A 12,254-nucleotide genomic window follows, 5' to 3' on the forward strand; every position below is an offset into this window, starting at 1 on the left:
TCAGTTTTTAGCATTTTTAATTTGTCTTATTAATGTTTCACGATGTGACAACAGAAAAACAGCGTCTGCGTAACGCTGAGGTTTGTTACTTACTTACGTTTCTCAAATATAAGTATAGTTGATTGTTGTTTTGAATTTGCGGAAATTCTCTAATAAACCATTTTCAATACGGTGCCATGGCGTACATATGAGATGTGCCAACCAGTTATAAATTATGATTAATATTTGAAGACCATCGTTAATTTATTTTGTAACATTTTAATATAGTATTAAGTTACAATAAGTGTACTCATTACAGTTCGTGTTCAAGTTTAAACGAATCTAAAAGTTGTGTGTGTTTTTTTCCAGTCCTAATATAATTTACTTGATTTTTAAAATCCGATAGTCTGCGGACGTCAACAGGAAAAGGGATAACGCTAGATGTAACAAATTAATAAACTACACCGGACACTAAAATTATCCAAAGTTGATAGGACCCAGCCTATTTCGGTTAATAATAACTTTAGATCAAGTAGATCGTAGAGAAAGGGGTTAACGTTAGTTTTAACAAATAACAAACTACGCCCGAGACTAAGATTATCCAAAGTTGGTGGAATCAAGCCTAATTCGATTAATAGAAACAGAACATCGTTAAAGACTTGTTTTCGGCTGGTATTGATACCTAAAACCTGAGCATCGGCATCACATAAACATGCACCGGCCCACAGTGAGATTAGGCGTTCATTACTTATAACAGCATTAAAACGTATTTAGTTCCTAACGGAAAGCACGCTAATATAATAGTGGTATATACAGCACAAGCCCAATTCTTATTATGTTCTTCGGATAACTCAGCACTTCGGGTAACCGCATTACGGATAATCGCGCCGTTAGTATAGCAAAATATTACACTTAAATTTTATTGCTCTCAAAGGTGGTTGGAATGCTCTTCGATTCTCGATGAAGCGTAAATGATGAAAGCAGAATGACAACACAGGAGGTGTAAGAGTAGAGGGGAGGGCTCGGCTGTTCCCTTGTGATCATCCCCCGTCTATTGTACCGTGTGTGAGTGTGACGTCACAGGGCCTGTCAAAACAGAGCGATTCTACTGAGCCTCCCGTGCTCCCCCCTCCCCCGCGATAATTGGTTTACCGCCTCAGTGCTCTGGGAGCGTCTGTACCCTATCAATTAGGCGAACTCGAAATTACTTTAACAACTGACTCAAGGGAACTAAAATCGTTCTTCACAGAAAATTGCACCTTTTGTTGGGCTATATACACAATTGCAGAAGTTAAATATGAGTTCTTGGTTGGAGGTAGAAGTGTTCAGGCCGAACTGAAGTTTTTAGTTTTTAATTATATTCGAAGTATAGCTCTCACTTTAGGTTCCATATTAGTTAACAACAGTTTTCTGGGTCTCATTCAAAATATATTGACAGCGTTTTTTTGTGTGTGTTTATCGTGCACTAAAAAACGTCATGCTATGTTCAACCTTAGTAAAGTCTCTATGTATGTCTACATACGTTTATTGCTCATGAATTACAGTTGTAAGGAAACAGGAAAAAGTTTCGGACTTTCTACATTATATACCAAAACAAATGTAATTCAAATAAATTTCCCAAATAGTAATACCCCTTTTAAATTATACATTTTCAATAATGAGTGTTAAATACAGAATTAGGCTAGTTAATTAAGAATATTACATGTCAAAAACAAGCTAATCTTCAGATTAGTGTTGAATACAAATTTGGCTTTGTAAGTGAAACAGTGAGAAAAAAAACTCTACAGTTCAACCGAAACTCGTTCAATTTAAAACAGTTCCTTACTTAGGAAAATCCAAAACCCCTAAATCGTCCAAGAGTGTAGATGAACTCCGCTTTTCTCTAGATACCAGATAATAATTAGACTATTTTGTTTTACAAGTCAATTAATTCTAAAAATACAAAGGAGGTAATACCACGTAGGCCGCCGAGTCGCTTCGATAATCGTCGATCCTTCCATTACAACATGCTTTAAAACATATGAGTCGATATGATTACAAAAACTGAATATTCTGATGTACTAGTATAATACTCAGTGGCTGCAATCTTTTCAGGAAATAGTTGTCCCATACTTATTTTGAATATTCTAAGATGATTTCAAAGAAATTAATATACAGTTACTGACACTCTTGATTTAAGTGTAATACAAGAAAATCGTAAATTTTAAAGACAGCTAGACTCAGAGGCTATATTTTGATGAAATATTCACAGAATGCTGTGTTCGCCATGTACACTCATTTACTTGTACTAAAACCTGTACCCACATCGCACATGATCTACCGGACCCAATTCGCTTATTCTTCTCATGTTTTATATTCTCAGAGAAGTTCTTATGGTAACATACAAAGATGTAAAAAAGTATTAATAAATTTCATCACCATTAATATCATTGTTTAATTTGCAATTTGAATTTTGTTATCTGTTGTATACACGTCAAATAGCCCTAATATACAATGTTCTGTGGTGAATATGTTTTATCTATCCTTAACTCTTCCATATGGAGTGTGCAATAGACTTGTAGCCTAAAACGAATTGTCTAAATTCATTGCAGCTGGGATCCCAATGAAGGTCTCGATTAAGATAAGCTTACGTGGTACCCTTCACATTTGAGGTACGAGGTTGCTAATTCAAAGGTGTATTGTAAAAATTACCTTCCTAGAGAAATGTGTGTGTTTTTCTTTTACTGTTGAAATATAGAATTAAATAGAATTAAGCGACTTTACTCCTGTGTTTCGCAAGTGCCCCTTTGCATACAATTCAGTGGGTCAAACGGTATCCAGGAATAGCATTCCGATTATATCCCTTATGGAGAACCCAGGTATCCGGACCCGGTGTAACAAGAAGAGAAATGGCGTTGAAATCCCTCCAATACCCGAAACTGAACTCAGAAATGTTTGGAGGCATCTTTCCATCGTGGCGAGAATGCCACATCAACGCCCCTTTTGGAGGTATGGAAATTCCATTCCTTGTGCAGCCAGATAGATAGTAACGAGTCCATAGATGGTGATTTCTCCCAATAACCATTTTTACCCTCAAGAATACCTGAAGACATCTCCAAATTGTTGGGGAGATGTTGGGATATGTTGGGATTTACAACCTCACACGCTCATTACAACACTGAGACTATATGAACAAGATAGCACAGAGATGTTGAAAACGTTTCTCTCCCCAACAACGAGTTGGGCAATAGTGCTGCAAGAGAATGGAGCGCAAAGATTCCTGTTTTTAGGAATGGGAAATGTCTCAAAACAAATATCTTTTATATCCTTTATTATTTGTAATATTGTTCAAGGATCCTTTGAAATCCAAGTGTTTTGTGTAGATATAAGCATATTATATAACATAAATAGCCGAAGCTGTATTAAGCAATTGTATCATGACTTAAAAATTAACGAGCTACGCGTTTCTTAACTGTCTCTTGGGCTAAGCAATTCGTATATCTTTAATTATAGGCCAAAAAAATGAAAAATGATGATCATTTTATAGAAACAATTATTGAGGGCAATTAAATTTTTATTTGGCGACATTTATAATCACATTCAAAGAAAGACAGTGAAGATAAGGAATATGGCATTTTTGCAAGAATATTTATGAGCTATGACTGAAGTAAATTACAAAGGTTCTTATTTGTAAATATTGAATTTACTTCATTCATATTTAACTGAAAAGCATATCACTTTCTTAACTTGTATTTGATTGAAAAATCCGTTCAATCCTAAAATAATAAAATAATTTATAAAACACACTATAAAAGTTATTATCTTCAGCCGTGTTTTCTTTGGCATTTAAAATTCCAAAATTTTATGCTTTAATTCCAATAATTATTCCTTGTTGAGTGGCCAAAACGTCCTTACATTTTCTATGTATTCAGTATTGGGAGTCTTATTAATGGGAATGATATTCGCAGAATCTGAAATGAGAATCATCTTTATTGTACGATAAAAATAAAATGAAAGTAACTCAACCGATTGCTTTAACTTAAACAAATAAATGGATTTAGATTGATATTTTAACAACAACTAGTTTAGTAACATACACATACTATTTTTATTGAACTTACATGGCTTCTAACTCATATATAGTAACGATTAATTTAAAAATAAGTTTTTACATGTCAAGAAGTAGTTTTGTATTTTAGGATTGAATGCAGGAATCAATGCTGGATAGTAAAAAGTACTGAACTATCTGCTGCAGCTCAACTATAAATGTTATCAGTCACTAACTGCCGACAGTTATCTCTGGCACGGTTGACTGATCACCACAAATACAACATGAACCGGTACAAAAATAACTCTCGACCTTTGTTACACGACTCTGCCGCCAGTCATAGATCAGTTCTGTTATCTCTAGAAGAGATACCGTTAACTGGAATTCTTCGTTTTTATTTTTATCAAACTATGAAGGGAAAAATGAGTTTGATTTTCAACATTAAATTATAGGACGATTGAAACTAAAAAGTAAATTGAACTCATTAGGCATACATGGTCTCGAATGACATAATACCACTTTTTATCTCTTAACATTTATATTTTGAATGATTACAATATTTTACCTTTCTGGAATTCTAAGCGGTAGATATAGAACATTTTTTATGGGGTGCTGACATAGTGGGTGGTTTACGGAGAATAAAATACCCTCCTAAATGATGGCTTAGGAATCTTTTCCCGGGATATAATATTGTGAAGTGGCTTGAGTAAACATTTATCAATTTTTGAACTTCAAAATGTCATAAATTTGTCATAATATAACTGACCTTAATGATATTCTCGTGAGAGAGCTCGGTGAGGAGGATGAGCTCTTTGAGCAGTTTGGCCGCAGTCCTCCGGTAACACGAGGCCAGTGAAGCTTGTGGTTGTCTCTCCTGACATTGGCGGAAGTCGTGGCCGTTAAGATTCACCGTCTTTATGGCGACGGGCTCTCCTCGGAACATCCCCTTGTACACGGCCTTGGTCCACCCCGCGGCGATAAACTCCAAGTCCTTGACTTCGTTAAGCGTGGAGCAATTTATGGGCCCCGGCGACGTCACGGGCCACCGGAGGCCCCGTGGGGCGCCGCTCAGAGAGCTGAACCCACTCAGGTTCAGGAAGAGAGAGTTCTCCCACTCGTAATCGTCCTCTGAGAAGACACTCCTGGAGTTTCTGTTGGTCGAAATGGGTCTATGATCGAGACTCGTCCTGAAGATCGGGCTGAAGAGAACCACGCTGGCGATCAGGAAGAGGAAGAAGTACACCGAGACAAACAGACACACTCCGGAGGACCGGAGTTGAAGAAATGGTGACATAGATAATTGCATTATTAAAACAGCTCTTTAACGATACATTAAGCGACTGGACAAAAGTTAATACAATTATATAAAGCTACCAATACGAAATTAAAATAGGAAATGTAGTTGAACATCTCCTGAAGAATTATCGATTGATTAAAGCTGTCACTAACTTAACACGTTTGAGATGCATAACTGTATCCACAAAAATGAGTCAGTTCTAATGCTAAGTTTATGATCACACTGAGGATGAAATCTTCACATTAGTCTCTAATTTAAGAAAATGTTCACATCGTGATAATTTATGCTCGTGAGAGTAAAGTAAAGCAATGGTTAACACAGTTCACTGGCACATAACCTCAAAGCTGAAGCTATCGATTTGCTGTGCGTCGTCTGCTCACTCACGCTGCTGTATTCGCGCACAACTGTTTATTACTGGATGTCCCATAATGTTTAACTACACAGAACTATACACCTACTGGTAATACTACACGATAGGTGACTACAGACGACACGTACTACGAGACTACAGCTGAGAACGAGGTGTACACACGTCGACAGTCGAGCTTGGAATGTTTTGTTTACTGGTGGTGGCAGACGACTTCCCACCCAGCGACCTGTCCTGCGCGCTCGCTAACAAGATGTGAATCACACCGCGGATGGCTTGTTGTGTCCACCCTTACCAAGTAAACAATATTTCTTGCCATTATACAGAGACATTGTACGTATAATTTAAATAATAAAAATGTTGTCAAACATTTATTTACCAATTGCTGTTTGAAAATTTCAATCGAGCGCTGACATTTCGGATGCAACTGGACAATCTAATTAAATACAGTAAATTATATTGTGTGTGTCAACAAACGCACCACTGATGATTTACTTGAATTAATTAATTATAAATTCCTGAACTAGACGTAAATCACAAATTTTATTTTTCAAGGTATTTATTGTTGTAATTTACTGTATTCAGCCTTATGAATTAAATGACGTATTCTTTTATTGTAAGAGGGACAGTATGTATACATCTTTATTTTAAATTGTACAAAGGCTCCTGAGATAAACAATGATAATTTGAATATATTTTTATCTCCGGCTCCATTTTCTAATAAATATACATTTAAATTTATATCTCATTTTGTTAAAAATCGAAACAGTTATACCTGGAATTATTTATATGTAACACTCATGTTTCTTGTTATATCCAAAGATTTAAGCAGTTGCTATTAGTAGCATCTGTCCTTAGGCCTTCGTTAGTGAATACTCATGATGTAGTATCTTGGAGTCCCATAATAATTTTGAAACACAAATATACTCGTACATATTTAATTCAAATATTATTTCAGCAATTATATCAAGATAGTGAAAATTACAATATAATTAATTTGTATCTTTACATAAAAGAATCACACATGTTCAAACTTTCATCTTTATGATAAAGTAGTTTTGACTTTTAAACTTATCTCGTAGTTGTGAAAGCATTGCGCGTAGCCTACGCGTAGGAGTGCCCCATAAATTACGCGCAATTATGTTAGAATTATGAAATAATGCGAACTTGCGCACACCATAGTTTAGGAATAGAAAATCTCTACCAGGGTTTCCTATCTGGTTTCATTCTTAATACGACAGTTGTAATAATAGACCATTGTGAAGAATTAAGATAAAAGTACCTCCTTTTCAGTTCTTAACTTTGAGAATAATAAATTGAAAATATAAAAATAACTTTGGTCGATGTTTAAACACAACCTGAGGGTACTTTTTAAAATTATTTTAGTTCTCTATTGACAGTACGGGGTATAAGCTGACATTTTCAAACAAGCTAATGTTAAACATGAATATGGATGATAAAAGATTTCTTAAACTTGTTATTTGTGTTGCATCAGTGATATAGCCCTACAATTATTACCTTTTTCAAAAATAGTGCAGTGGAACTTTTTTAAACATCAGTAACCCCCCCCCTCCAAAATCTCAAAACTATATTGTCGCATCCAAAATAAAATTCATATAACATTTTAACTTTTTACTCAAATACAATGGACTTACTCGTGAAAAAGTTAGATTTATAAGTATTGTGACGCATGTACTTATGCGACATAGTGATTTCTAGATTTTATTTAGAATCTCAACAATTTTGATTCGTAATGAAATTGCTCACTCCATACTCGACATTTTAATACAATCATTACTTATTTGTTGGAGTTGCAAGCTGGACAATTTAATGCAAATTTTTATTTTGATGGCACAAGACGTTGATTGCTATTAAAATTATTTTAAATAGTCCTCGTTCCTACCCATACTATTTCCAGGAGTAGAACGTGTCTTAAAACAATATTCACGTTGAAAATGTAATAATGCCCCCTCCTCCCCCTATAATTTAAGTAAAAGAAGTTAAGCGTGAATGGGACAAGTGATTGAAAGGTTGCTTTAATTTTACACTGAGTAATTACTCATTTTCAGCCAATAGAGTCTACATTAGTCCACAGAACTAAGTTGTAAGCGCAAGGCAGAGGGTTCATTTAATATACATAGTATAACCATTCATCATTATTCATGAACTTCAGTCGACTAATGGAATATAGCTGATCAATATCCATTTATTCCTACAACATTTTCAGCTCTACTAGAGTGCTACTTTGTACTGAGTGCCACTGCCATCACTCAGTAGTAATTAGCTCGGATCGCGATTGCGTTTATAGAAGCATTCATAGGAGATCAATTAAAGGCCATTATTTCCTGGAAATTATGTCATCACCTAGAATAGATATATGTACGCCTATTTGAGAGACAATTTGTGTCGCAATTACACACTTGGTAAAATTTACGTTGTTATAAGTGAAAAATAAAATAAAATTAAGTGATATAATTGGTTTCAAGTTTAATACAATGCCCTAACAAACAATTTTAGTGTAGACCCTTCAGAAATATCAACATAAATTAAAATATTACGCAAACAAATTACAGTTATTCTGTACCATATTCTTACTTATACCGCACATAATTATAGTCATATTAGAATTTAAAAACATAGTAAAGTTAATTTTTAAATATATTGAATTTTAATAAAAGAGACATCGATTATCCTTAGGTAAATTCTATTTATTGTACTATTATCTTTTCAACCAAAATAAAAATCATCTGCCTCTCTAAAATGTTTAATAATTTCAAAACAAAACTAAAAATATAAAATTTAAATTAAAAAAATTAGAATCCTATCAATAAAACAAATATTAAACTTAAATACTAAATACTCTTATTATAAAATATCTTCTTATATATTTCATCGTACAATTAATAATAAGAACTATAAAATTCACATTCAAGAATAATTTATTTTATACACTCGAGGCATCACGCTAAAACTGCTTACAAAATTCAATATCTCTGTATATTACATTAATTCCACCTATACAAAATAATTCAAAAGTGTTTACATCTATCAAAGTATTTTCATAGTTAAGATTTTAGTTCAGTGATTTTCGTAAATTACAATATCTAATATCCAATGGACGCTCCAAATTATTGTAGAGGCGAGACTTGTTCAATTATTTCAAAATAAAAATAAGTCATTTTTCCTTGAAATAAAATTTTATTTTAGTAGTTCTTTTGACCTCATACTTTCAGTAAAAATTGGCCTAATGCCAGCGCCGTTGTAGTTACCAATTATAAAACCGATATAATTTCAACTTTTCTTTTACTTGTTTCTTATATTTGAGTTTCCTCCGCTTTAAAATCTCTGCGTATGTTTTAGAAAGCTTTAGACTAGTACCAAACATGTTGCCAGTTCTTCATTCAGTTTTAGTTACATGTAAACATTATTCCGGTTTATTTATTTGTCAAAGTTACTATTCCTTTCTCGAACACTTAAGATGTTAAAAACTTAAGTTTATGTAAAAGTGGTACATAGCAATTGTCAAATTAAACATTATAATTAAACGACATTCAACAATGTATAAAATTAAAGATTTTCCTTACAGACAAATGCCTTATAACACTATGAAAGAGATTAAGATTGTAGTAGATACGTTTGACTTAAAAAGTTCCTATCAGGTAATTTCTAGTGAAATATTATTACCGCACTGATGCAAGCTTGGGTAACAAACATTTTCGCTCTTCGGATTTACCTAGAGCTGAATTTCACGATTCTTCATTGAGATCAGCAAAGTTTTAACAATCATTAGCCAAAGAATTATCTGAATTATTATTAAAACGACTACGTTGATACTTAATTTATAAAAAAACACTCCAATAATTATTAATTCTTTTAGGCCTTTCGTGTTCAAGGAACATATCACCAGACCCACATAACTGACTACGTTGATATCTCATTATAGGAATACTTATACACCGGAAACTAAAATAAATCTTTACTGGTGTGTAATTCAAGGACAACAAATTTTTAATTCATAACAATTCTAGGCTCCAGATTATTGGTGTAGGTTGTTAAATAAATTGTGATGATAAAGAAGGGGTTTATTTTTCAACCTATCAAAAAATCGAGAAGATAGCTACAATACATTCTGTTACGACCATTTTTAGTCTTTTTAAGTAGAATATACAAAATAATCTCTTTTACTTCCTCTAAAAATTTGTGTAGGTTTCATTAGGATATATTTTTCTTGATGTTGTTATCGCAGTTGTAAGCTGGAATTTTACAGCAGAGAACAGTTGCTGGTTGATAGTGCTACTAAGCCTAATTAAAGATTATACTGGTGTACTTGAACTATTATTTTGAAGCATTAGAAGAAAAATATATTGTACTTTTAAATGGAGGTTTGTAAATTTAATTGTTTCTACAATATGCTGCTAAGAAGGGAGTGAGTACAAAGATTTTGGCTAGGTAACGGTAAAGAAAACTATTTCCCAAACCAGCTAGACTTCTGGATTCAGTAATCTAAATTTAAAAAGTAAATGGCTGTTCCAGGATAAACAGTAACCAAAATTCTGCATCAAATTCTGCTGTAATGCTTTTAACAAAAATTGTAAATCCCTTCAAAGGAGCGACTTTTCTTAGAGTTAGTATATTACAATTTTGGCTACATCGGGTACAAAAAGTGTTTAGTTGTGTTGACGATTTCTGAAAAGATAACAAGAAAATGTGATTCTTTTTCAGAAAAGAAAATTTTTATTCTTGATATGAACAATTTATGAAAAGTAACTACTACGAAAAACATTGACTAAATACTTTCATAACAGACTTTTACGACTAGTCCTTTTTAATATATTCTACCACGAGTATGGTTTGTCCATGATATCTATAGTCAAAGAATCAAAATCTGAGGAGAGGTCCAATAATGAGTCATAATTATTTATGCTATTAATAAAAAACATGTACTGTATATTCAAATTAAAATAATGTATTGTACAGTTGTCAGATGCTATAGTTGGCCAAACCACATGCTCATAATTTGTTCTCAAATTATAAAATTTGGAGGTTACACATATATTTTCTCCAGTTCATGGTTCTACACAGTGTTGGTTAATTAAAGCAATGTAGATTTCGTTGTAAGATTTCAGACAAATAAACAGAGGTGTCTCAGTCTTGAATAAATCTTTGACATGCAAACTCAACCCATCCCATTTTTTTTAATGTATGGTCACTCTATGCCTGGTCCTTAATGTTTACATAATACCTGTAAGCGGATAAATCACTAATGGAATTCAAAAGTTCACAGTCCACAGTTCAAAAATCTTTATTTCTACAATACGTTACAGCAAATACATATTGTCAAGTGCAGTAAGCACTACAATACACATATAACATAAAAATTTTAGTAATTTGGCCGGCTGCAAATTAAATAAATAAACAAACTTGATTTATACAAATAATTGATTAAACTGTTATTATTTGCTGAACCAAGTCTTGCACCACCTGTTACTACAACTAACAATCAAAATAACACACCAATTATATTAAATCCTGCTAATACCATTATCATACAGTGTTTATATGGTATATAACTTATGCTATATTAAATGAAATAAATGCCAACAACAGACCCCCAGCTCATACCAGATCCAAGTTTCATATTTGACAACCATAATAACAAGTCTACATATTCACACATACATTCATAAGCTAATAATAAGTACACATTAAACTATTAATGCAAATGACAACAATATACATCTATACAGGGTGAGTGGCTCTTGGTGTGACAAAATTTTTTGGGTTATAATGCAATGTAAATGTGATACAATGGCGGTTATAAAAAAGTCTAACTCCAAAAATTAGGTCTGAAATGAATTATTTTCAGTTTTTTCTAAACAACCCGTGTTTTTGTACGTAAATCTGATATTTCTCAGCAACGTATAGACATATGTGAGTAAACTACACAATTTTTAGATACTCCGTTAAATCTTCAATTCCCTGTTTTATGAGGCAGTTTTATAAAACATAAAAATTAAGTACAGTTGTTATTAAATTGTTTTAATCTTTTGTAGCTTGCATGTTTTTTAATATTCAAACCAATAAAAGTAGGTAACCGAATACTTTACTATGGTCATATGGTATACCATTTTAAAGCCTATTAAATGGCAAAGTTTTTAATATCACTAGACACATTCTTGTGTACAGAGTGTGGTAAAAAGATGGAGTTCATTGATATTTCAGTTTTTTGAAACTTAGCAACTTTGCCATTTAAATCGACCTGAAGCTTAATTTTTGTTTCTTACCGTTTGAACCGATAACTTTTTCAAATCTAAAATTTAACGGAGTATGTAAAAATTGTGTAGTTTACTCACATATGTCTATACGTTGCTGAGAAATATCAGATTTACGTACAAAAACACGGGTTTTTTAGAAAAACTGAAAATAATTCATTTCAGACCTAATTTTTGGAGTTAGACTTTTTTATAACCGCCATTGTATCACATTTACATTGCATTACAACCCAAAAAATTTTGTCACACCAAGAGCCACTCACCCTGTATATTATAATAACAACAATAAATAAACATGTCAAACAAAATAAC

At 32.9% G+C, this 12,254-nt stretch overlaps 1 protein-coding gene across 1 annotated transcript in view; it reads right to left on the reverse strand.

Moving 5' to 3' along the window:
* The window catches only part of LOC124356935 (extracellular tyrosine-protein kinase PKDCC-like), a 28,334-nt gene extending 22,466 nt beyond the window's left edge, over window positions 1–5,868 (reverse strand). The window contains exon 1 of the mRNA XM_046808242.1: window positions 4,773–5,868. Coding sequence (XP_046664198.1) covers window positions 4,773–5,312 — 540 coding nt within the window. The 5' untranslated portion in view covers window positions 5,313–5,868. The remainder of the gene's footprint in view (window positions 1–4,772) is intronic.
* Between the last annotated feature and the right edge of the window lie 6,386 nt (window positions 5,869–12,254).

Source organism: Homalodisca vitripennis, chromosome 3, assembly GCF_021130785.1.
Source record: "Homalodisca vitripennis isolate AUS2020 chromosome 3, UT_GWSS_2.1, whole genome shotgun sequence".
NCBI lineage: Eukaryota > Metazoa > Arthropoda > Insecta > Hemiptera > Cicadellidae > Homalodisca > Homalodisca vitripennis.